The sequence below is a fragment of the Maniola hyperantus genome, chromosome 8 (assembly GCF_902806685.2).
Source record: "Maniola hyperantus chromosome 8, iAphHyp1.2, whole genome shotgun sequence".
NCBI lineage: Eukaryota > Metazoa > Arthropoda > Insecta > Lepidoptera > Nymphalidae > Maniola > Maniola hyperantus.
The window spans coordinates 460,339-488,252 of NC_048543.1; the positions used below are offsets into that span (position 1 = coordinate 460,339).

Below are 27,914 nucleotides of genomic sequence, written 5' to 3' on the forward strand. Positions count from 1 at the left end.
ACTGTGACGTCATAGGTCATGTACGTAATACAAGTTTAGACGCAGCAACATTATTCCAGCTGGAATAATTAATGATTTCCTCATTATCATCAACTGCTTGCTTGCAATAACCTGAGGTTCACGTGATAAGCAACAACCTCGTTTAATATAACCAAGTGTTGCAATCACTGAACTGAATTTGATTTTTTTATCTCTCCTCGCACCATTATTATCAAATCGTGGTAATGGTTGGAGTTTAATTGTTAACGCATGACTGTAAATTTTCAATGTAGACATCAGGTATAATGTATGATAACGACGGTAGGCACATATTTACTAAGTTGTTTGCAATGGACAAACAATTACCTACTGCGTCTTACACGAAGTCTCTAATTGACACAACCCTGAATGCTGATAAAATGTTAAGGTTCTTTCAATTCAATTCCAATCACTATTTGTTATGCTAAAACATGAAAACATTTCGCTGACTTGTTTGGTCACAGAATTTATAACTTACCACCAGATTCTTTAATTTTATCTTGGTTATGTTGTGATATTAACAAAATTTGTCTTGGTTTTAAAACCAAAGAAAATTACTATCACTAGGTACTTGTGATAATGTTGTGATAAACAAATTTTAAAAATTGATAAATTCTGAAAGTGTTGGATTGTAAAATATTTAGCTACAACTTGCACGGAGCAACATTCAGACCAATATGAATGAGGACTTAAGATTTTTAGTGTAGAATAGGAAGTAGTTAATCGCCTTTGAATAGTTAGGTATGAAGATTATATGAAAATATGTTCTCATGAACAAGAACGTACTAGGTATATGTATTAAGTATATATAAGGCGCTCATCTTAAACGATACAGACAGAGTAGAAACGGGCGTCATCTTCGCTTGAACGAGTTTGATCCAATGAACTCCACTAGACGTCGGCGGCGTGGAAATCGATAGCTCTATTACATACTAGAACGATCTAATCTGTTGGAATAAATCGAGCTAAGGAGACGATGAAATATTTGAACACATAATGCGTTATAAAAGAACTTGTCTGGTATTTCAAAGATTAATGATAATTAAAAGCGCTTAGGTATTCTTGTTGATATTAGTTATGGGAGAGAGAGAAAGAGGAAAGCTATGCTTGGAATTTCTCTACGTGATCAAATCAGAAATGAGATTTCTAGGAGAAGTAGAGTAACCGACATAGCTCAGCGGGTTGCCAAGCGGAAGTGCCAATGGAGGGGTAAATAGTTAGAAAACACGATAGGCTTTGGGGTCCCATCGTGCTAGAATGGCAACCTCGCACCGGAAAGCCCTCCAGTCTCCACTAGCTGGACTGATGACATCAAATTCAAACGAGTCGCAGGGAGCCGCTGGATTCAGGTGGCGCAAGACTGTGATGTGTGGAAGTCCCAACAAGAGACCTATATCCAGCAGTGGACGTCTATCGGTTGACGAAGATGAAAGAAAGAAATGCGTGTCTGAGACTACCTACAGTCTACACTTATATCAGTGGTTATACTAATTAAAATATAGTCCGCGACGCGTGCGCGAACTGTGAAAAAGGACCCCGGATGGGTTCGAAACTAGTCGGGCTAACGTCGACTAAATACGTGAGTAAAGACGGGAGTGAGATATGTTCTATTCTATTCTATAATTAAAATCTACCTAGATCTGAGACCTAGGTAGATTTATTTCATTTCATCGTCATCGTCAGATGGACCTAACAATGATCTTCGGAGATGAAGACATAACGTTTATTACTTTATAATAATGTACATGGTAATTACATCATAACAGGACATGGTCCGCTATGACCTTTGTACTTTATATGACGAGATAGCGTGGATATTTTTCAGGTTTATTCTATTAGTCATTGTAGGTATAATTATTTCTTGGTTCTCACGCACTTGGGTAGTGTTAGTGACTTTATGATATTATAGTGTAGCGTTGAACATTACGCTTGACAAAACATAAAAACTTTTAGTTATCTTTCGTCTTCGAGCACACTAGGCGACTTCTTATTTACACAATCAATTGTCGTAGGTATATCTCAAAAACTTTTATGGTTTTAAACATATTTTACAAGACAACTGATATAGTAGACTCAAAAACCTTAATGGTTATAACTACTTTAAAACCATAAACGTTTTTGAGATATACCTACTTACTACATGAGATATACAAAATGATAAAATCGGGGCAAAATGAAGTCGCGTTTATTATGTAATATCGATTATAATTCCACAAAGTTTCCACTGCGGGCGCTAGCAGTTGATCTATGGAAATTTCGTTTCCGAAAACAATGAATATAAAATACCTCCTTGTACAATCAGGGGTTATTCGGTAACTCAGTGATCATGAATAGTGACTGAATGAAAGCCGCCAGGCTCGTTTGACATTTTTAATCCATTGAAGGTTCTCTACGATATATTATTTTTATATCGCTCAGTGAAACAGAAATGTAGAACCAAACAATGTCAAATGAGTTTGATGGCGAAATGGCGAATCACTCCGCATGGTTTCTAAGTTAAAAAAATATATTTAAAGTCACCAGTGCGATCTACGCTAAAATACGCAGCGCTCTTTAAATAATTATGCTACGGTGTACGCGCGATGCGATGTGCGCTCGCGCAGCGGCGCGGGGTCGCGCGGGGCGGGCGGGGCATGCGGAGGGCGCGGGCGGGGACGGTGGGGTTTTCCCAACTATGTGACGACCGCTTCACCGTCGAGTTGCCCTCGCCTTATATAGGCAAACGATATTGTTTTTATTTATTTCTCATCGTTTCCGTACTAATAGCGATAATCAGTTCAGAAATTCAGTTTTATATAAAATCTACAGTTATTAAATACCACTGACATAAAGGTCTATTTGAATAGGTAATAAATGCCTGCCCAGCACTCAAAATAAATGTTTGTAAAACTTAGGAGATCTATATTCTTGTTTTTTGAATTAATATGAAATATACTATATCCTACCTACCTGTTATATTATTCTAAACATTGCGCGCCCTCATTCGTCTGTACCTACTCGATAGCGAGTTTATCAACTAGGTAATACATGGAAGTTGTATGGAATGCAGATTCTATATGGAAAAACCGCACAAGATTGCCATTCATATTATAGTACCTACCTACCTACCTATTGACAATTCTCATAAACCCATGTGACGAGTTACCTACCTATTTAAGTAAAACCTTACAAAATATGAGAATCCGTGTGTTTAATTAATTTATATTTATATAAATTAAGTAAAATATAATATACCTAATTATCTCACTCAATTTTAGCATAATTTGGACAAAGAAATTTATTTAAACAAAATTCATTCATTGAGTGTGTGAAAAAACCAGGGTCGTTGGAAAACCCCGATTTCAGTAAAATGTAATTGTTACTGATTATTCTTATCACTAGCCATATACCTATCTACATCTACCTTATGGTATGTAACTACCTAACTACTTATTGTAAATGGCTTAAAGTGATATAATCGTAATGTTTAGGGATAAAGCGATTTAAACAGTTTCTAGAGGATGGCGAACTGTTTATTGTAAAATGAATTTTTGAAATTTACGTGATCAATAAAAAAAAAAAAAAAAAAATATCAATAACAATGTACAACTTTTTGTGGGTACCCATATAATATTATTAAGAATAACTCAACATATGTATATTTGTTTTGTTTACAAAATATAATAAAAGATACAATGATTTACTATACCTATACCTGTACCTTGGTCTATTTTATTTATGCCTTTAGCTATGCCTTTGGCACGGCCTCCAACACGGATGCAAACAAGTGTTGGGCGCAACACCATCAAAGAAGTGATACGTAAGATCCACGATCAATCCTCAAACTTGAGGAACCGACGCAAAAAGAACCCTGCCTACCTACGTAATATAAGTACCTACGTAAAAGGGAGTTCGAATATGTAACGATACATATAGGGACATCTACTCTTTCTGATGATTAAAACAAAATTTGACCACAATAGGTTTGGTAGACCGTATTAGGTTTTACCAACATAAACCCGGATTCTTGTTGGATTTCCACAAAATGGGTGTGATCATCATAATCATAATAATTTGGTGTCTTTGACCACATCAATTAAATAACTGCATGTAACTAACCGAATAAATAATCTACATAATATACCTATAATATTTTACCGAATAGGAGTCAAATACGAGAAAGTCATTGACTGGCACTTATTAACGTAAAGTTCAATCCACTGGGTCTCTTGTTTTGCACGGAAGTTCTCAACATGAACCCCTAAGAATTAAGAAGATATTTTGAGAAATTTCAACGGAATTTAAAAAAAACATGCGGTAACATAATTTATACTGGCGTGGCTCCAAAGTAGCTACTGTGTGATGTGTAGATCATTGTGTGCGATAATTAAGTTCAAACCACAAGGAAATTGCAGAAAAAACCAAATTGGTAGGTAATACAATTAAACTAAAAAGAAAATGGTCATGCCAAAAGGAAAGATGAATTCAGTTCATTATATGTTATCTCATCGAGATGAACACATTCAGCATTTCGAACTTCTAGCAGAGGCACTACTAACAAACATAATCGACTATACTACCGACATACTAGAAATAAATATAGTTATTATACAAGAGCCTCAATAGCTCAACAGGTAAAGGAGTGGACTGAAAACGGAAAGGTCGACGGTTCAAACCCCGCCCGTTGCACAATTGTCGTACCTACTCCTAGCACAAGCTTGACGCTTAGTTGGAGAGGAAAGGGGAATATTAGTCATTTGACATGGCTAATATTCTATTAAAAAAACTTACTTACATTGCGTCTGAAATTAGGATCGTCTGAAAAACGTTATTTTATTTGCTACTGACAAAGTAAAAATAGAAATCTGTGTCCTCATTAATTGAAATAGAAAGTAATAGCAAAAAGCTTCGCAAAATTGCGGTAAGATTGAAATTTGAATTATCTACATTAACAAGCCGCCATCTAACAGTGAATGTTTGGAATTCCCGTGAATGCTTTGTACCTTGAAGGTGGCTACTTTCACGAGGGGATAACCCAAAGATTCATTGCAGCTGCCATTGTCTTGACGCTTTGCAGAATTGCTCGCGCCGCTTCGGCGATTTCTGCGGTTTTCCTCACGTCTTCGGTTGAGGTATTCCTTCATGGCTTCCCATGACGTTTTCGTATATTTTTTTAATCATACTACCTACTACAAGAGTAAAAATCACCATTATGCCTGTTCGTCTAAACCTACACAAAGCAAGCTTTTTTGGAAAACCTTCATAGTTTTCCATTAAGTTTTTGTGTATTGAAAATACTGTAGTATTTTCATTTTATTGATTGAAAATGGGATTCTATTCACTCCCAATTTCTAAATCGGTTTTCGGACTCGAGTTTTATTAAACTACAATTGAACGGACTTTTAATCCAAGTTTAAACAAAAACATATACTCAAATACCGGATTTGTTACATTTTTGGTGATTGTAGAGATATTTAAAATAAACATGGCGCTCTATCAGGGTCTTTAACTTTTATTATTTTTGTTTTACATGGAGTTATCGGACGGAATAGGATATTATAATGTCAAGGATTCAAACGTGTTTTATTATAACTAATAATAATAATTACTTACTTAATATTTAGTTTGTTACTTCGCGCATATTATCACATACACAGATTTTTCAACGCTTGCGCAACTAACCGCGAAGCCACACAAGTCGTAATAAATTAAAAAAGACACCTTTGCCCTGCCAAAAAAAAAATATTAAAAGTTAAAAGATTTAACTTTTAAAAATGGTACCATACAACCTCCATATTGAATTTAAAAAAAAATATATACCTAGTGTCATTCGTGATAAGGTAAGGATTTTAAAGATATCCCATAGCCCCTATAGGTACATCCAAATCTGTTTAGGTATTTAGAAATCATGGTGGAATAAAGAAACTTGAAGTAGAGCCTGTGCAGTATTTAGTATTTATTATTATGATGGAACTTTACCAAATAGATTACTTAGTTAACATTAACTACATGATATTTATGTAGCTTATTAGATACGTAATAATATATATCTTGTATTATTTTTATAATTATTATTCTAGTACCGTAAGACCTATTCCACTTTTTAATACGCCTTACTCACAACCTTGAATGGGAAGCTGGAAAAAATCTCTGTTCAGAGATAAGCATTTCCAATGTAACTTAATTTATTACTAGTATGTTATTAAAATTTCGGTACATGAAAAATAAAAATATATAAATACATCAAAATATACATATTCCTTACAGAATACTGGAATTTACGTTTCATTGTTCAACGAACCTAGTTGCATAAAAACGAGACTCATCGTACGTCTACATATGAAAATCCGTTGGCATCTTGTTGGCATTCACACATTCACGTAACTAACTTTCAATGGACGCTCTCTCAGAGTCAGAGGCCGGGGTAACCCAGACGGTTAGCGAATAGGCCCGATGCTTTCACCGCCAGCCGGTTGGCTTCGTTATGCTGGCGTTGGGAATACCCATCGGGTCGTCGTGACCGCCACCAACCTACCGCAACTAGGCTAAGCGCGCACTGCGATGCCATTTTTTCCGCATGTGCAATGCGAAATTTAATCGCAATGCGAATATTAACCCTACGCGCACCACGATTTATTTTCGCACCACGAAAGACAGGGACCCGAAATCAGTGAATACTGTACCAACATGAACAAGACGTTAGACGAACATTTAATAAATATCAAATAGAGTGAACATCTAAATATGGATTCAAAAAAGAAAATATGCATAATTTACTACTTAATATTACATAAAAGGATTGCGATTTTTTCCGCAGTGCGCGGGACTCAAGTATTTTCCCATATAACACAAAAATTCTTACGAATTCGCATCGCACCGCAATTGCGAATATTAATCGTATGCGATTTTTTTCCCAGTGCGTGAATGCTAATGTATTTTGATGGTTCATAGATTTGCGATTTTTGTTCGCAACGATTTATTTTCGTTGTGCGCGCTTAGCCTTATATACAGTTCGGTATCTAGGTACATTTGGATGGGTAATTCCGAAAAACTTCACGCATCAGCCTAATGATTGTGGACTGTAGAGGTCGGGGTAAACTTTTTGCGCGATATTGAAAAATAATTCTGATCATTTTGTTGTTGTCGACTAAATTTATGATACTCTTGCTTGCTTGAGCGGAAGCCTCGGCCAACCCACCACCACCCATGGCCCCACCAACCTTGCGGTTATATGGGCCGAAACGCGGGAGGGCGCCCGTTCGGTACTTGCTCGGTGGCTCTTTCCCGGGGCGCTTTCTTGACTCCCTACAAGTTCTTTCCTTTCTGCTTCCTTGTCCCCATTATGTCACTCTCCCCATTCTGAGGCAGACATCACAGATACGGGAGATTCCCGTCGCCGTTCGTGGTGTCTCCTGTTTCCCACATCCTCTCCTGTCATTGCGTATCTGGATACCTAACTCTCGCTTCCCTCCTCTGAGCTCGTCGCGTCGTCGTCATCCTCCTCGCTTCCTTCCTCCTCTTCCTGCTCTCCGCGTCCTCTTCTCCGTCGTCGCTGCCGCACTTCGGAGCAGCTCCTTCTCCTGTGCCACGCGTGCGCGAACTCCCGCAGTCCTCGGAAGTTCACCTCCGAGGAGACCAGGTCCCGGTAGTAAGCCTCGGCCAACCGGAAGGATTATTATCGTTGCGATACCTATTTATTGCGATAGATGTCTCATTAACATCGAAATGACGTCATTTTGACGTCAGCCGAAAGCAGTCTAGTGCTGACGTCACTAAAATGGCGGCCACGCGCATTAGCAAATTGCGGGAATTATAACGAAATTAGCCACAGGGACTTTCTTGTGTAAGCAAAATGTGACGCTGATACTTGATAGGTACTATAAAAAATATATTAAAACCGAGCATTAACATTTTATGGTAATAACGTTTATCGCAGGCGGCCTCGATGGGTAAATCCAAATGCATGCAGGTATTTTTATTTGTGACACCAACAACGAATAAATGCATTTTCTTTCTTTCTTTCTAATGTATCAAAGAAGTAGCTGATGCCCGCGGCTTCGCCCGCGTGTATTTCGGTGTTACAAATCCCGTGGGAACTTTTGATTTTCAGGGCGAAAAGTAGCCCATCCGTAGTAGCCCGTCCCCAGGATGTAAGATATCTTTGTAACAAATTTCGTGGGATCACCATGATTTAGGAATGCAATTGTTATGGTCAATGTCGCAAAGTTTCTCTATTGATTAAAAAAAATTACGCAAATCGGTTTGGAAATCTCGGATATTTCGGTGCATATAGGTAGAGAAACGCAACTCCTTTTTTGAAAGTAAAAAAAAGTAGCCTATGTTACTCCTTGGTTAATCCTCCACTTGTCTGTGAAGTCTCGTCAAAATAGGTTCAGCCTTTCCGAAAATTAGCCGGTTCAAACAGACAAAGACACAAAAATTTTGAAAACGTGTGATTCAGTTATGGTACAGTTCAAATAACCATATTTCGAAATTACAGACAGACATTTCAATTTTATTTATTAGTATAGATATAGATGAACTAGCTGATGCCCGCGACTTCGTCCGCGTGGAATTAGGTTTTTTGAAATCCCGTGGGAATTTGATTTTCCGGGATAAAAAGTAGCCTATGCCCCGGAATGCAAGCTACGAGTAACTCTGTACTTAATTTCATCAAAATTGGTTAAACTGTTGGACCGTGAAAAGATAACAGACAGACAGACATACTTTCGCATTTATACTTTTAGTATGGATTGAAAACTGCCTTCTTTGTTTTTTAAACATGCAAAAAACCACGTCAATCCGTTTTCACCGTTGATTGCGACGTGATTGAAGGACAAACCAACAAACAAACACACAATTTCGCATTTATAATAAGGGTACTGATATACGCAGCTGAAAATGTCAGGCGGGAGTAGGTATAATAAATAAACATTGTAAGAATGGTGGGAAAACCGAACTCGCCAGTTTATTGCTTCGGCCGACACTAATATGAATTTAATGAAATTTTCACATTGCGGGGAAACCCGAGCTTGCTTTTAAAAGTGTATTTTTGGGTTCGTATTATTGGGGTTAATATTATTATTTGTACATCGAAAATGTCTCAGCCTTTTATCAATTTAAAAAATAATCTTGGGAATCTTCCAGTGACAAATTCATGTTTTATCATAAACTAGCTGCCCCGGCGAACTTCGTACCGCCGATTCTTTTTCAGGAATTTTTTTAATTTTTTCTCTCCGTAAGAACCATTCCCGTACTCCCAAGGAATATTATGAAAAAAGAATTAGCGAAATCGGTTCAGCTGTTCTCGAGATTTGCGATTAGCAACACATTAAAATGAATGAAAAAAAAATTTATCGTAGTAACAATTTACATTTTGCATCTGTCCGATTCGTGCATTTATTAAAATTCACTTGAATATGTTCTTTAATGTTGGAAATGTCCTTTGCAGCGTTTAGAATATTTGGCGGTGTACTGTAACCACACGAGTTGTAACTTCGTATAATTACAACTAGATTAGGTATAGATAAGACGAAAACAACATAAGATTTAGATTGTATAAGGATGTTTTAAAGCATTTGGGGAAGTGGAGTACCCAAATTTTCCTTAAAACATATCAATAACAAAGCGTCAGTGTATATAGAATTATGATTCAAGTAAGTACTATCGAGTGAACTTCTTAGAAACGTGTGACAAACAGGAGTGCCTTGATTTTTGATTTTTCAGGGTTCCGTACATGACGGGTGCCAACGGGATCTAGGTCTCCGCTGTCCGTCTGTCTGTCAGTGGGATGTATCTCAGGAACCGTGATAGATAGAGTTACAATTTTCAGTGTGTATTTCGACTGTCGCAATAACAACAATTAATTACAAAAACCAAAAAAGCGAGTTTTCATTGTAATATAAATAACAATGTGTCAGTGTATATCTATAGAATTATGATTCAAGTAATATCAAGTGAATTTCTTAGTAACGTATGACAAACAGGAGTACCACAAGCGCATTCATGTTTTCGATTGAGCATTTTCCTGATGGTGTGGGAACTTGATGCCTTAGAACGTAATCAAGACCTTGACAAGTTAAACTGACGACTAAACGCGTAAGCGTCTGCGTCTGAAAACAGGTTTCTACTACAATTCAATTCAAGATCCTAGAGAAACTTGATTCATCTAGGGTTTCGACCTTCGTGCCAACGGACCCTCTATAACTAAGCCTCCGCTGTCCGTCCGTCTGTCTGTTTCTCATGAACCGTATCTAATAGTTAGTAACCACAGGATAAGTATAACAACAAATAATAAAAACCAAGATGGCATGAATTTAAAATAGCCACCAAACAAATTAAAAATAAATAAAAAGTATAGTACGCGACAGATCGAAATGGCAATCGGGGAGGAACCACACATCCGCACAGCTCACGCGCTAACCCGATGCGGGGAGTGCTGGTGATGTGCGGGTGTGCGGGACGTCTCCCCGCATCATATCCCGATTACCTTCTCGACCTGTCGCGTACAATACATATAGGGCCGGTTGTTTCAAACCATTGGTCTTCGTAAGATACGTTCGTTAAAATTTAACAGACGTAGACGAACTTTAACATCTGTTAATTTAAGAGCGTTGCTTCATTGTACAAAAAACCGTTCGTCATTGTTATTTTGGTTGCGAAACTAACCCTATAAATTAACTTATTTCTCCGTATCCTTTTTTATTTCATTTAATATTAAAATATATAGTTGTTAATATTGCTATTTCGCATTTTAAACACTTTTTCTTTCTTACACATTCTCTTTCATCTTCAAAAAAACTACCATTAAAGCATTGAATTAAATTGATTCCATTATAATTTGTAAATAAACGTTCTGTATGTAGGAAGTATGAAGTTACGAACTGATTTGACGATTACCAAGGCGCATGGCGCCAGCACTGGTTAACGTAAACGTAACATTTTAACGAACGTTAGCGCTAATAGATGCTGAATCAACGCTTTTTCTATACTTACGTTCGTTAGCGCCATATTTAAAGGTTACGTGTCCGTCAAAATTTGTTGAAACAACCGGCCCTATAGTGTTACTCTTGTACGATGGCACGGAACCCTTCGTGTGCGAGTCCGACTCGCACTTGACTGATTTTCTTTCTGAATCAAATGACGTGTGTTCGCGTGCATGTTCCGATGCGCATTGCACATGCGACAGTTTCAAGCGGACAATGGCATCCATCGGGTGAAGGTAAACTGCATTCGTATCCGCAAACAACTTTTATATCCGTTATTTTAATCTTCAATCACAAAAACCCCATTTTCCCATGGCGATACGGATGTTTACTTCACAAATAATGCATCAATTATTTATTGTTTCTCCACCATGTCTAACAATTTTAAATGTTATAACAATTCATTTTTTCTGCCTGTAACGTAAGATTTCTTTATTCATGATTCTAGATTCTTCTGATATACCATGAAGTTACCAACAGTTCTATGGTTAAAAATTAAACTATTTATATAAAGTACTACCCTAGTAGGTACTAAGTATTATTTTTTGCACTACGCTTTGAGCTAGGGTCTGCTAAAAAATATTGTCTTCGTTCCTAAACATCCTTCATTTCTTTAATTTTTTATAAAGCCTTGATATATTGTGGCTAATTCCGCAGCTGTACTTTAGAGTAGATCTGTCAATTTAGTTTAGTTTAGAGATTGTACACAACTAACGTACAACATAATTAGTCACCTTGACTAACTATTATATTGAATATAACATTTGTACGTTAATGATGCAATATAAAATCAAGTTTTGACCTTCCATAAGATGCACACTCATTAAATTCATAGTAATAATATTATTAGCATGGGTTTTTACATTTAAGTATGGTTTTCGAGGATTAACCAGAGTCTAGTTAGTTTAATAATTAATAAATTCATTTACAGGCTACTTTCATCGCGGAAAATCAAAGAGTTCCCACGGAATTTTTAAAAAACTTATTCCCACTCGGACGAAGTCGCGGGCATCACCTAGTATTGGTATATTTTGATATAAAATGCGAATACGCAGTCGGAGGTCCACATTGGGGCCGATTCTCTGGTACACAATCTTTAAACTAAACTAAATTAACAGGTCTAAATCTAGTGCTATCCTTTTTCACAAGCAACATTATGAAAGGGATAGCAATAGATTTAGATGTGCCTTTTTAGTTTAGTTTAGGATTGTGTACAACGGAATTAGCCACACTATCTAACTATGTAAATAAGTTTGATGATGTTTTGGTTTAGATAAGTTGAGATGGCGCCGGCTTATCAGAGTTATTGTAACCTATGACACATAACTGAGGTCTTGTCAGTTATCAGTTATTTATAGTGGATAAAGTTAACTGCTTGAGACACAATTGGTATAAAGTTAGCTCAGCTCATTAATATTTTTTTCAGTGTAAATATTTCTTCAACATTTAGGTACCTACCTCTAATCATATTGACCAGGAATTTAAAAATTGCTTGGGAAGTTTTTGATTTCCCGGGATAAAAAGTAGCCTATGCCACTCTCTAGGTCTTATTGTATAAGTGCAACAAGTCTTATTAAGCACTAGATGATGCCCTCGACTTCGTCTACGTGGATTTTGGTTTTTAAAAACCTTGTGGGAGCTCTTTGATTTTCCGGGATAAAAAGCCTACCTAAAAGGTTAGCCCATCTCCTTCCCCGGGATGTAAGCTAACTCTGTACTAAATTTCATCAAAAACGGTTAAACTGTTGGTCCGTGAAAAGCTAGCAGACAGACAGACAGACAGACACTTTCGCATTTATAATAATATTATGTATATAATATTAGTATGGATTTATGATGAAAAAAAATTGAAAAAGACAAATATTTAATTTCAACTTTTAAAAATGAGAGAGTACCATAGAGCCGCCATGTTAAATTTTTTTCAAAAATTTATAACCATGTATTTCCAGATTGTGGTGATCCTACGAGATTTTTAAAGAATCATACGTTTTAATATTTTTCGAAATTTGGTACCTTGCATTCTGGGGACAGGCTACTACGGATAGGCTACTGTTTGTCCTGGAAAATCAAAAGTTCCCACGGGATTTTTAAAAACCCAAATCCACGCGGGCGAAGTCGCGGGCATCAGCTAGTTTATAACATTACTAGTGATTGTTCATAAAATAAATATTACCTACAAAATATAAAGAGAGTCATTCTGAGATAGCATTAGTAATCTTTTATTACTCAAAATAATTCTGCAAATCGATAAGTTGAAAAAACAAACCATTTTGATTTCTCATTCAGACTAATAGATGGAAAAACCGATTGGGTAGTTTACTACTGAATCAGAAGTACAAGACACTATGGCTAGTGCATTATTGGTGCATATAGCGCTGCATCGGTGCATTATTGGTGCATATAGAGCAGCATCGGAATGGCATGGGATTTCCGGATTAGTTGCAGCAAACCTTAATAGCTTTCAACGCCAAATACACGTGTAAGTTGCACCGAGAGGTAAACAACGCATTACGTAAGCGCAGAGGACAAAACAGAGTTAATTTATTCGACGGTGTAGTAAATAATGGGACCCCTTTTTAGAGTTCCGTAGCCGAATGACAAAAAACGGAACCCTAATAGATTCGTCATGACTGTCTGTCTGTCTGTCCGTCCGTATGTCACAGCCACTTTTTTTCGAAACTATAAGAGCTATACTGTTGAAACTTGGTAAGTAGATGTATTCTGTGAATCGCATTTAGATTTTTACACAAAAATAGAAAAAAAACAATAAATTTTGGGGTTCCCCATACTTAGAACTGAAACTCATAATTTTTTTTTCATCAAACCCATACGTGTGGGGGGGGGGGGGGGTATCTATGGATAGGTCTTCAAAAATGATATTGAGGTTTGTTATAATTTTTTTCTAAACTGAATAGTTTGCGCGAGAGACACTTCCAAAGTAGTAAAATGTGTCCCCCCCCTGTAACTTCTAAAATAAGAGAATGATTTACTATGCAAACTTCCACCGAAAATTGGTTTGAACGAGATCTAGTAAGTAGTTTTTGATTTATCGTGCAAAATGTCAATAAAATACGATTGTAGTACGGAACCCTCAGTGCGCGAGTCTGATTCGCACTTGGGCAGTTTTTTTATTAATTTATAGACTAGCGCTTGGCTGCAATCATACCAGCTGGCAAGTGATGATGCAGCGTAAGGCGGAATCACTCTTAACTTGAAGGTACCTATATTAAAAGTGGAACTGAAAACTGATGCTTGAATGTTGATCCGCCCCTTGAATGAGCCCATGTTGAAATCTAGTAGGAACACCGCCGAAGGGAATTGATTCCACAGTTTTCATGTGCATGGAAAAATGGCGCAATGGGCGGTTGAAGTGCACCAGGCACCCAGAAATTGTAGAAAATGGAGGGTATTATGGGTATACCATATATGTATAGGTATATAAGTTTTGGTTGGCTGTTAAGAAAATATTAACCATATCAACCATTGCTTTTTAAACAAGTGGCACTTGAAGAAAACGAACTGACCTTTGTAATTCTTCTGGTTTATAACAGTCGATAGCTTCCTCATCGGCCGGTCTGTGACTGGCGTCAGCAGGCCTCGGAGGCACTCTGTGTAGTTGCCGGCGACCGCCTTGTGTAGTGGAGTCTCGCCCGTCAAGTCTCTGGACGCGACCGACGCTCCAGCGATGACCAGCATCCTCGTGACCGTGGCCTGCCCGCTCATAGCGGCCAAGTGCAGGGGCGTGTGGCCGTGGTCGTTGGGAACGTCTAGCCACGCTTTGTCAGGACACACGTTGATGAGTGTGCCAACTGATTTCTCGCACCCGTGAACTGCCGCGATGTGTAGTTGTCTACAAGGGAAAATGGAAAATGTTAGACATTTTGAGGCAACTAGCTGGGATTAGAGGAAATCACGACATGGCTGCTATAGGTCTGAGGTGCAAGCTACCCGACCACAGTTGACGACAGTTAGAGAACTTCTAACAAAACGTCGAGGCTTCCCTAACTGTTCACCATCTGCCGCGTGCCACGAAATCGTGCCTTTAGTCTTTCCACTGATTATCTTCTCAAAATCGATACTTCCACTCCAATATTTTAATTTAGATAACGGGTATATACCACGATTAATTTGGCGTTTTTATTTGTCGATATTTCAACCCAATTGCACGGGTCGTGGTCACGACGGAACTGCGATGCTGCGAGAGTTGTGAGTGTATTTTGCCGGACAGCTCGTGAAGTTCCAGCGAAAAGTACACGAAAGAGGGTAGTTTGCTAAAAATTGCCCTTGACAGCTCGAACTTCATCTCTCGCAGCGTCCTGTCGTGACCACGACCCGTGCAATTGGGTTGAAATGTCGACAAATAAAAACTTCAAATTAATCGTGGTACGTATGTACCCGTTATCTACATTAAAATATGTCGTTAAACCACGAAATAAGCTTAAAATCATTAGTTCCACTCAAATATTATAAATATTGAAGTAAAACTGTCTGTTTAGCTGTTTGTTACTTTTTCCCGTCTTAACATCGAAACCCATTTCAACAAAATTTGGCAAGGAGATAGCTTGCAACCTGGGAAGTGGAAATAAACATGGCATACAGACATAATCTACCTACATATGTACATATTACCTCAGTCAGCTGAGTCTAGTAACTTGGAATTTTGCATAGAGGCTCTCTCTACTATAATAAGAGCCCTGCTAAGAGGGAGAATTTACACAACTTCTGCTCAGCAAAGCTGGTGTGAGTTAGCAATTCATATAAAACTGTTTGACTTTAATAGAAACACTTGACCAATCTAGAAAGTTTCCACTGATGAAAGACGGCAAACAAATGATTGAGTCCATTAACTAAACTGAATCGTCATTTAGCTAATTAGGTAACTATTTACTATATACTTGAAATAAATAGGTAACTAGGTGACAGAACTAATAAATAACTAGATGAGGGTTATTTACCTGGTTAGTGCTGGAGTACTTGGATGGAAGAAGAAGAGTAAGAAATATATGTATTTTTTTCTACAATAAAGGACTGAAGTGTAAGTAAAAACACTACAGTAAAAATATATAAATAAACTAAAGCCTTGAACACCTACCACCAAAACACCTTGAAATCGAAAACTGCATTTTAGTGAATGGTTATCTACTTAGTTTTGTCCAACAAGAGGATGTTATTGGTATCCATGTGCCTATAAGGCTTAGCTATGTTCTGGTGTGTGTGTAACTAATTACCTTTGTTTCTGAACTGTACAGTGGTTAAACAGTGGTGTTTGAACAGTTTTTTTTTTTTTTGTTTATTTGAAAGTAATCAACAGCGTAAATACATAATTATTATTTAAATTTAAATCTAGGTATAACAGAAGGTTTGGCCTTCTGTTATACCTAGATTACTTAAAATTATAATTTTTTTTTTTTTTTTTTTTTTTTTTTAAACTATTTTAACAGAATAGAATTAGAATAAATGTGGGATGAGTTATGATTATGATTGATGTGCACACTCATGCTAAGTAAATGGATGTTAGTAACAACTGATAATGGTGGAGATATTATTTAAACAAATTATTATGATAAGGACTAGTTGCCAGCAGCAATGTAACAAGTTCTAACTAGTTACTGATTCTACTCACTTTAGGTCCAATTACATGACAGGAGTCACAGTTATCAAGACTTCTGAAGAAGAATAGATTGCAAAAGCCAGGATTTTTAGGGTTCAATATTTCAAAACGAAAAGCGGAACCATTATAGGATCACTTTCTTGTCTGTCTGTCTGCCTGTCCATCTGTCTGTCAAGAAACCTACAGGGTACTTCCCGTTGACCTAGAATCATGAAATTTGGCAAGTAGATAGGGCTTGTAGCAGACATTAGGGGAAAAATCTGAAAACCGTGAATTTGTATGTAACCACAAATTCACGGTTTTCAGATTTTTACACAAAAAATATTAAATTGTGGTGATGGTGGGTTGATTCCACAGTTTGCATGTGCGTGGTAAAAAGGATCTGGCACAACGGTCGAAGTACACCAGACACCCAGGTGGTGAGGGTGGAATTGTTTGCGGTACTTTCTTTAGTATTATTACTTCAATGAGTAAAATGCTCAATTATTTATTTATTAAGTACTAGCTGAAGCCCGCGACTTCGTACGCGTGGATTTAGGTTTCTAAAGATCCCGTGGGAACTCATCAATTTTCCGGGATGAAAAGTAGCCTATGTCCTTCCCCGGGATATAAGCTAACTCTGCACGAAATTTCATCAAAATCGGTTGAATGGTTGGGCCGTGAAAAGCTAGCAGACAGACAGACAGACACACTTTCGCATTTATAATATTAGTATGGATGAGTGCATTGGTATGAACTTGTTTAATATTGGTTAGTCATGAGCTTAGGTATTTTCAGTGGAGACTGATAGAATTCATTTAAGAATAAATAATTGCAGTATTTTGACATGTTAGAGGTTAAAAATAATGATAACGTATCAACATAACACCAGACATTTTAATGTAGGCTACCTAACTTATGTTACAAGTTACAACTAAGTAGCTTTTACTGCTGTGGATTTACTAAGGTTCTTTATAGATCTGTGAAATTAGTTCAAAGTTGATTTTTTACCTAATTTATCAATATAGATGATATTGATAAATTAAGTAAAACTACCATGAATTATTAACAACTAGCTGATGCTAGCAACTTCATCCCCATAGTCCTTCCCTGTGATGCTAGCTTCCTCTGTACCATACTTTCACCATAAATGGTTAAACAGATGGACTATGAAAAGCTAGCAGACACACTGTTGCATTTATATTATTACTTAGTATGGATTTTGCTGTGAGATGCTTGCCTTTGACTGTGTGTGTTGTGTGTGACTGATTGGTGTATTTTGGACAACAGGGGTTGTTATACACTTATGCTTGACTGTATCACACTGAATAGAAGGTGATGATGCAGCATATGATAGAGCGCTGCTGCTCAAAAGTTGCCTATATTCAATCTTATTTTGAAGACTAAGTATTCTTTTTAGTAGTGTGTATAAGAAATAAGGATGTGTTAAGACCTTTTTAAACCATATTGAAAAACAGTTGAATAAAGTACTTTAGAGTTCTGCTGGTCCTTAAGTCCCTGTATCACTATGTACAAAATACTTACTTACTTGTTTAACGTTTCATATAATATGTAAATGTAATGCAAATAGTAGGCTGAGTATAATATACTAAGTAATTATCTAAGTAGTGATTGTACATGTTTTCTTACATGCCACTAATAATTACAACTAGTTTCCACAACAGCTCAAGTTGTGTGACCTACGACACTTACGTATCTCCGTCGTCATCTTGCTGGAACAATATCGCCAGTGGAAGATCATCCTGACTCCTTACATCATCCAATTGGATCAAAGGCACCGTCGTCTGCGCAGGTGGAGGGTCACATAGTTTTATATTTACTAGACACTCAGACAAATACAAGTCCTCAATCACACCACTGTCGATTCCTGAACTTTCACTAATCACTTTTTTATCACTATCAGGCACTGATGGGGCATCAGCCTCTTTACTGAGGTCTTCTGAGGACAGCAGCTGTTCGCTTAGCGGCCCAGACAGAAAACCAGAGTCTGTGTTCTCGTCCTCGAAGACTTTGGTGTTTGTCTCGTTAACCTTTTTGGCACTCATTTTTAATATATTACACTTCTATTTAACTATAACAGTAAACGTAAATAACGATAAATGATTGGATTTATATTAAACGTTGAAATGGCACAAAGACATGTTTTAATAATGTTTATAATTTACGAATAAACGAAGCAACCGTATCGCTGCAAATACGCGTGCGCAATGAACAGAAATAAAGTTTATTTAATAAACATGCAAAATGGAAATTGGAATGAATGAGTGACGGCAGCACCATAGCAACTTTGAACTCTATTCACGTCAAAACGCGTGTTATTTTTATGTAACTGCGTAGAAGGGAATTTGGAATTTCCATTTGCCATAGACCGCAGACGGAATGATAGACGTCGATGAAAAACCCTTCCACGAAGTTATAGGGATAGTCGGATACTCTTACTTTATATTTTATTTGACTTAATATTTTATTTGAAGTAACTTTGATTCATAGGTATGTATTTAAATAAATTATTATAGTTACGTAGCAAGAAATAAAATTAAAGTTTTTAGATGAGTATATTTTTTTAACTTTTGAGATGAATAATAACTATAATAATTATTATATTTTTGATGTTAATTCAAACTGTCCGAGTATTCGCTCGTCTCTTATTGACTTTGTCAATTGTTAGTTGTCAGTGTCATTGTCACTTGTCATGGCAAAATATTTTTTGGAGGCAAAACTAAAAAGTAAATAATTAACTTTCAGTTACTCTTACGTACTTTAAAAAATAAATAAATAACTAAAACTGATATGCAGAGCTTTTGTTAGCAAAAATGTTTGGCGAAAAAGTCATAGAATTGTTAAAGGAAGCGGATAGAAACCGTGAAACTATCGACCAATTTAATGTAAGTAATTTTTATGATTTTTATATTATCATGAATTGTATTTTATTTAGTAAAGTTATTGAATTTTTACTATGTTAATTTACAGGACGAAAAGATCCGACAAATTATAGAAGAAATGCACGTTCTATTTAACATGAATATGAACGATGCGTAAGTATACCTACAAGCATCCTAGAAGTAATATATTATTGTAAAAGTTTTCAGAAATGGATAATAAATAAAAATACAGGGCCAAAGGTTTTTAGACAGTTTCAAGTTTAGTCCTCTAAAGGAAAAAACTTGGAAAAAAGGAACCTTTATAGTATCACTTTGTTGTCTGTCTGTCTGTCTGTCACTGTGTTATCACTACCCATATAAATATAAATGTGAAAGTGTGTTTGTTTATTGGTTTGTCTTTGAATTGTGTTGCAACGGAGCAACAGATTGACCTGATTTTTACATGGATATAGTTGAAGACCTGGGTAGTGACATAGGCTACTATTTATCCTGGAAAATCAATTAGTTCCTACTGGATTTTTGAAAACCTGAATCCATGCAGACTAAGTCGCTGGCATCAGCTAGTAATGTCAAAAATATATTACCTATGTAAAAATTCGATTTACTAAGATTAAAAACATGTATAAATATTAATTTTTAGGAATGCAGCAACAGAAAACAAGTCCCTGTGGCCAACAGTTCAAGTAAGGCACGCTGCGTTGGAGAGAAATAAGCGTTGCCTTCTCGCTTACTTATACAACAGAATGGACAAAATCAAAACTCTAAGGTGGGAATTTGGGTCTGTCTTACCACCAGATGTCAGGGAGTTACTTGCGGATAGTGAATATGAGTGGTTTTCCAAATACTCCACAAACTTAGCACGGTACATGAGGTCTGTAGGTGAAGATATAGGTTACAGTGGCATAGACCTAACAGAGAACTTGAGGCCTCCAAAATCGTTGTATATAGAGGTGCTGTGCATCACAGATTATGGCAAGTTGGAGTTGGAGGATGGAGATGTGGTGATGCTCAAGAAGAATAGTAGACATTTCTTGCCAACTTCAGAGTGTCAGACTTTAATAAGGCAGGGTGTTTTGAAACAAATTGTTTAGGTCAGTTGTTTTTATTTTATTAACTAAGGTGATTTTGTAAATCTTAGTGTAGGTAAGTAATATAACAAATAAATCTTAGTCTTAATGTTTTAACATTTTGGATTTTAATTTACATTCCACTACTTAAATCAAAAGTTGGTGGGCTTTATTTTCTTAAAAAACTTCTATTTTAATAGATTAGTCATTAACAACAAACACTTTATCTGACAAATTTCCATTCTTTGATAAAAAACCGGCGAAGTACGAGTCAGGCTCGCGCAATGAGGGTTCCGTCCTACAGTCGTATTTTTTCGACATTTTGCACGATAATTCAAAAACTATGATGCATAAAAATAAATAAAAATCTGTTTTAGAATGTACTAGTGAAGACCTTTCATTATTCATAGGATACCCCACTTCGTATACCTAGTCACTCACTTCGAAAGTTAAAAATACTAATTATTAGTTCATGACCACAATTTTTTTTGTGTGATCTAACCCTAAATTCATGGTTTTCAGATTTTTCCCCAAATGTCTATAAGATCTACCTACCTGCCAAATTTCATGATTCTAGGTCAACGGGACGGGACGGGAAGTACCTTAGGTTTCTTGACATACAGACGGACAGACAGACAGACAGACAGACAAACAACAAAGTGATCCTATAAGGGTTCCGTTTTTCCTTTTGAGGTACGGAACCCTTAAAATATGTAGGTATAAACTTGGATTTAAGTAAGTACCTACTTATTATATACTTATAGGAGGGTTGGCTAATTTTTTGCGCAACGGATAAGCCTGGCTGTCCAGCGCGGAAATGCAGCTAGTATTCTTGGCACCATTCCACGCTAGCATGATTTGTATAGTAATTAGATAAGGCTAGCTTTGAGTTTTATTGTAATATTTTCATTAAAAAAAGTACCCACTTATATTAATTTCTTGTTAATTTGAATTTGTTGAAGGGCTATTATTTGACGTTTATGAACCGATTGGTTAATGTAACATAGTTTAGCCTTATATATGTAGGCACATAAGTAACTCCGAAAGTTAAGAGATACATGCCAGGGATCGAACTCCCGAATCTATTTACTTACCGTTGCTCATCCACTGATATGCGCTGTCGAAACTAGTCCGCGACAGGTCGAAATGGCAATCGGGATATGAGGCGGGGGGACGCTCCGCACACCCGCACGTCACTCGCGCTCGCCCGCACCGGGTTAGCGCGGGGGCTGTGCGGGTTAGCGTTCCCTCGATGGCCATCTCGACCTGTCGCATACTATAGATATTACTGCTAGTGACGCCGAAGCCTCGACGATACCTCGACGTTTTGTTATAAGTTGAATTGTGACAAATTGTGACGATGCCGTTTAGGAACCGATATGGGGAACCAATTTGGCCCCCTACCACCTTAGACTACATCGTCTCTTGCCACCAGGTGATCGAAGTGAGATCGCAGTCAAGGGCTAACTCGTAATCTAATTTTAAAAATCCGGCCTTGTTCTTCTTCCGTGCAAACAGCTTAGTAGATTCAAGGGTTTGGGCTTGTCGTTGATGAGTCAGTCAGTCAGTGATTCAGGACTTTTCAATTTATTTATTTAGATTAGGTATCTAACTAGATAAGTAGATATGTAACTAAGTAGATACCTAATCATTTGTTCATCCTTGGGGGAAATGGTACAAAATTCCGCATTGCTAAACAATCAACATTAGTGGCGGTGTTAACGGGCAATGATAAACACAACCAAACGATTACTGCACGAGGTTTTCCCAACGCCCGGAAAACCCAGGCTAATACAATGTTGGCAATGTTTTACGATTCAATGGCGTACCTACGTACCTAACGGTTTTTATTTGTATTTGCATTCGCTTGTGTTTAGGTGTTGTAGGAAAAGAGGAAAGAAAATTTTCGTGTCCAACTATTTATTTCCTTCAAGCTTACATGCATCGGCTTCGCACGAATGAGTATTTTCCTCGAAAGAGTCCCTGGGTTTCGTTTGAATTTTTCAGATTTTTTTTTGATTTCGTGTACACCCGCACTTCACCCGCGCTTGCTGCACCGGGTTAGCGCAGGGGTTGTGCGAGTATGCGGGGCGTCGCGACCCCGATTGCCATCTTGACCTTTCGCGTACTACACATAATATAATATACTTCAGTCCCTACATTTATTGGACTACACAGTAGACAGTAGGTACTGCGATCCAATATCTACAGTATCTGATAATATTGGATCGGCAGACAGGTACAAGGCAATATCTAGCGAGCAGGTGCGCATCTAGACTGCACAAATTATACCTAGGTACTCGAGGCAGTACTAAACCTACGTTTATTCCGTCTACTCTTATTGTTCGGTGCAGGTGTACTTAACTGCAACTTGATGTCTACTAGGGCGCATTTGACTTACTTACTTTGAAGGTCCGAATTGACCTCTTAGTTTCCTACATACCTCGAATACGTTAGTACAATTAAATTATACTAGCTTATGCTTGCGACTTCGTCCGCGTGGACTGTACAAATTTCAAACCCCTTTTTCCAGTTTGTCCAGTTTGAGCTGTGCGTTGATAGATCAGTCGGTCAGTCAGTCACCTTTTCATTTTATATATTTAGATTCTGTGCCTCGAAGCAGGTTATTATTATCACTAGTTTTCATCACTTTTTGTCCGCTGACCAGTTAGCACTTACACGTGCTATACTCTATCCACGGAAACCATTTTGAGTGGCCCACCAATCATGTTTTCAAAAACATTCGAAATTCAATTATAAAACAGTTTCGTGTGTCTTGGCTGGTGTTTCAAAATGGTTAGCGCCCACTGAAGTTTTTGTCTCTATCATTTGTATGGGATTACGTAACAGGAAGAGCGCTATACTTCTTTCCGCGCATAGAGCATAGAGCCGGAGTGGCTTGGTATCACTACCCATATTATAAATGCGAAAGTGTGTTCGTTTGTTGGTTTATTGGTTTGTTGGTTTGTCCTTCAATCACGTCGCAACGGAGCAGCAGATCGCCGTGATTCTTTGCACGGGTATAGTTAAAGACCTGGAGAGTGACATAGGCTACTTTTTATCCCGGAAAATCAAAGAGTTCCCAAGGATTTTTAAATACCAAAATCCACGCTAACGAAGTCGCGGGCATGAGCTAGTTAGGTAATAAAAAGACTACGGCAAAACCCGGGCTCAAATGAATAAAGATAACAGCAAATCGTACGGAAAATATTATCATCTTTTCTAATAATATGTAATAATTTAAAAATTACTTAATTACCTAATTAGATCGTGATTTGGAATTTCCCAAACATTATTTTTCGCTAGTGTACCTACTAAAGTGCCTAAGGCACTGATACTGTACCACTACCCTTATTGAACCTACATGCGAAAGTGTGTTTGTTTGTTGGTTTGTCCTTCAATCACGTCGCAACGGATTGACGGGATCTTTTGCATGGATATACTTAGTTATAAACTGGTGGGAGGCTGGTAGAACTTAGAAGGTACCTAGGTACTATTCATTCTTCTCTTGAAGGACCTAGTATTGTAATCAGCGAGAAAAACGTAAGCATATTCTAGCTGTGCATATTAGAAACGAGGAAGCGAATCACTTCGTACGAATAAATGGCTGCAGTACTCTTTGCATGACCCGACTTGAGTTTGATATAGGGTAAGCTGTTACGAGTTACGAATGTGGAATCGACTACCTTCGGTGGTGTTCCCATTAGATTACAACATGGGGTTATTCAAACCAACAAATTCCTGAAAGGCCGGCAACGCATTGGTGGTTCCTCTGGTAGGTACTGAAAATGTTCATGAGCGGCGGTAATCAATTAACATCAGGTGAACCGCCTGCTCGTTTGCTCGCCATTTTTATTATTTAAAAAAAGAAGTTAGAAGTTGTGCTGCTTTAATAACATGACAACTCTCTGTACGTAGCTACCCAAAATATTCCCCGATTGACTGGGAATCCGATATCACTTTCTGTGAAAACACGTCAGGTAAAAACCTAAATAATTAAGTATAATAATATTGTGTTGGCATATACTTACGTAAGTATAATACCTAAGTACCTACTTCTTTAGGATTCATTTAAATATAGGTAATTATAACCCATACCTACAGTGTGTTTTATACAGTGTGTTTTGAAATATCACCACGCAACACCAGACAAATCCTCCAAACACATTCTACGTAGCGCGTATATGATGAACTAGCTTATGCTCGCAACTTCGTCCGCGTGAACTACACAAATTTCAAACCCCTATTTCACTCCCTTAGGGGTTGAATTTTCAAAAATCCTTTGAATCCGTAAAGGAAAACATCGTGAGGAAACCTGCATGCCTGAGAGTTCTATATAATGTACCTACTCAAAGGTGTGTGAAGTCTACTAATCCGCACATGGCCAAAACCCTTCTCACTCTGAGAGGAGACCCGTGCTCTGCAGTGAGTCGGCGATGGGTTGATCATGATGATGATAAAGTATAATATCAATAACTTGTCTAAATTGTAGACAAATAAAACACAATCACAGGAAATACTAGCTACCTATATTGCGGTTTATAAATCATTATTATAAAATATTAAATAGGTACCTATCAATAATTAATTTTAGTTTTTTCCATTATTATAAGTAAATACTTTATTGTGATTATTTTTCCTATTAAATCCGTCATTGTAGTTTCCCGACGCGCGGTGGGAGTGATGGGACAAAATATAATTATCTAAATAGTTCGGTCGACCAAAAAGGGTTTTTACTTTTTAAATACTGATTGATGATCGGGAATTTTGAAATAAACCTCAAGTTTAGTTTAGTAAGTATATTTTTAGTATTTAAAGTAGATACATAAGTAGGTAGGTACCTAACATAAAAGGCCATCAAATCAGGAAATATTTAGTTAGCTGATCTCAGCTAGGTCTGCCACTTTGTTTCGATACTTAGTTTGTAAAGTGAAGATAATAAAAAGAATACCCGGCTGAGTTTATTGTCGGCTCTTCTCAGACCTGAGCGCGTTTGTAACCCAGAAGCACCAGAGGAATCGCCAGTGCGTTGCCGGCCTGTAAGGAATTTACTTGGAATTTCCTATTCCAAGAGGTTTTCTTGGAATAGGAATGTAATGTGGAGGGCTCTTAGATCCTCCCGAATACGATTCCACTTAAAAACCTGCAGCATTAATGCTGAGCTGGGGCCATTTCATCCTGTGCCAAGTGGGTGCAAGAACTCATCTTAGATTAAGTACTTCTTATTATCAACTGACTACTGTTCGTTTGTACCTTAGGCATGAGATGAATAAACTAGTTATCTTTCTCTCTCTAAAACTTGAGCGAGTTCGACTCTATGTAGGTAACCCCCCCCCCCCCCCCCTCCCCCCTCACACTGACACATCCCATTCTCAAGAGTACTTCAAGAGTTCTGACATCAGTGATTCCAATGCACGCGTTCAAACGGTTGTCGGATCCTATAATGGTACTAAGTACATGTTTGTGTGTTTTGTGAGGGGTTGGGTTTTAACGACGTTATCAGAATCTGATGTTAGTGATCAAGGAAGGAAAAGAAAACGGCAAATTCGGACCTTCAAAGACGATCACCCCTCCAACTAACGATATAAGTCAACGTTGTTTACCCATGTGCAATCGAGCGCTTCAAATAAATATGAAAATGCTCTTTAATGACATCGCTTCAGCCGCTTAATTGGGCAATGACAAGTAAACGCGCAGTAATGAGCGCGATCATTGAGACGGGAACGATCATTGTGTCGTTAGTGGAACGACAATGATCATTGGGCACATCGGGAAACAATCACGGGAATTATATTACTCATTAATCTTGCGAGAACGGTCTGCGATGCGGAAATACTGTGTTTTCGAGATGTTTATGCGTCATTTTGCTAGGCTGAAGTGGCAATGCGCAGAGCGCATCATAGTTCGAAGAACAGAACCGATAGATCATAACGTTGGGGTTCCAAGGTGCTAGAATAGCGACCTAGAATCAGAAGCGTAGCAGGTGGACATCAGAAGACATCAAACGAGTCCTAGAGAACCGTTGGTTTCAGGAGCGCTGCTGGATTCGTCTATTTAGAGAGGGGGAGGAAGAGAGGTCTTCCAACGCTGCGCTTTCTGGTGCGAAGTCGCAATTATCGCCCCCAACATGTTCCAAGGTGCGATAATGGAGACCTATGTGCCTATAGGTTTTTCGAACTATGTGCACATGCGCTTCGCAACTCGATGAGCTATGTTGGTTACTCTGGTATTCCTACGGATCTCTTGATTTGATTACGTTCTCTCTCAAAGCATTATAGCTCTCACCATCGCCCGCTGAGTGACTCTGAGCTTTCTTAGGTATCCTATTAGATAATATACTTCAGTGACAAATACGATGCATGAATAAATTCAAAAACTCCATAGCCGAAATCGCACTTTACTGAAAGTATTTTTAAATTCATTTTTTGGTTCCGTCTGCAGCAGACCGTATAATTGGGCCCCTGCTTTGTGTACACGCAGACGAGACGGGCGTTTCCGACAGACAGAACTAATTGTTGGAAATATGATTTAATATTCAGGCGGCGCAAGACCGTGGCGTATGGAAGACCTTACAAAGAGCTACGTCCAGTAGTGGACGACTATCGGTTGATGATGATGATGATGATGAATCAGGAGGGTGCCCGTGACTCTATACTGACTAAGTCTCTGCCCATCCGTTTGTCCGTTCGTTTGTCTGTTAGTGGACTGTATCTCATGGACCTTCCACGTCCCATGACCCCACCGACCTCTCGGTTATATGGGCCGGATTGATGGAGGGCACCCGTTCTATACTTGCTCTTGGCGATTTATCGGGGCGCCTTCTTGACTCCCTACAAATTATGTTATGTCTCCTCCTAAGACTTTATCTCAAGAACCGTAAGAGAGTTGATCACAGAGTGTGTATTTCTATTGCTATTTGCCGCTATAACAACCAACATTTTTTTTTTAAATGACCGCCATTGAAATCTATAGGTACTATCTATACTAATATTATATAAAGGGTAAAGTTTGTAAGTTTGTTTGTAGGGGGTAATCTCTGGAACTACAGAACCGATTCTGAAAATTCTTTTACCAATAGAAAGCTCCAATACTCCTGAGTGACATATTTTATTTCAAAACAATTAGAGAGCCTATACAAAAATTGTAATAAGCTACCCGTGCGAAGCTGGGGTAGATCGCTAGTTAAAAATAAGTAAAAAGTACATCTTGTACGATGGTGCGGAACCCTTCGTGTGCGAGTCCGACTCGCACTTGACTAGTTTTTTAAAGGTATGTACCTAGGTATAACCTTTTATGATAATACAAGCTTATGCTCGCGACTTTTTCCGCGTGGACTACTCAAATGTCAAACCCCTATTTCACCCCCTTAGGG

The 27,914-nt window shown here is 37.8% G+C and overlaps 2 protein-coding genes across 2 annotated transcripts in view; one reads left to right on the top strand and one right to left on the bottom strand.

Moving 5' to 3' along the window:
* cact (NF-kappa-B inhibitor cactus) overlaps positions 1-18,865 on the bottom strand; it is a 29,795-nt gene extending 10,930 nt beyond the window's left edge. Inside the window, exons 1-2 of the mRNA XM_034971025.2 lie at positions 18,286-18,865; positions 14,507-14,832 (exon numbers count right to left, since the gene is read on the bottom strand). Of these exons, the coding sequence (XP_034826916.1) occupies positions 14,507-14,832; positions 18,286-18,638 (679 nt within the window). The 5' untranslated portion in view covers positions 18,639-18,865. The remainder of the gene's footprint in view (positions 1-14,506; positions 14,833-18,285) is intronic.
* Positions 18,866-19,273: 408 nt separating this feature from the next.
* LOC117984400 (DNA replication complex GINS protein PSF1-like) lies at positions 19,274-20,661 on the top strand. The gene is made up of 3 exons (XM_034971028.2): positions 19,274-19,478; positions 19,564-19,628; positions 20,116-20,661. Exons 1-3 carry the CDS (start codon positions 19,407-19,409, stop codon positions 20,564-20,566), a joined length of 588 nt encoding a protein of 195 aa, XP_034826919.1. The 5' UTR covers positions 19,274-19,406; the 3' UTR covers positions 20,567-20,661.
* Positions 20,662-27,914: the final 7,253 nt, after the last annotated feature.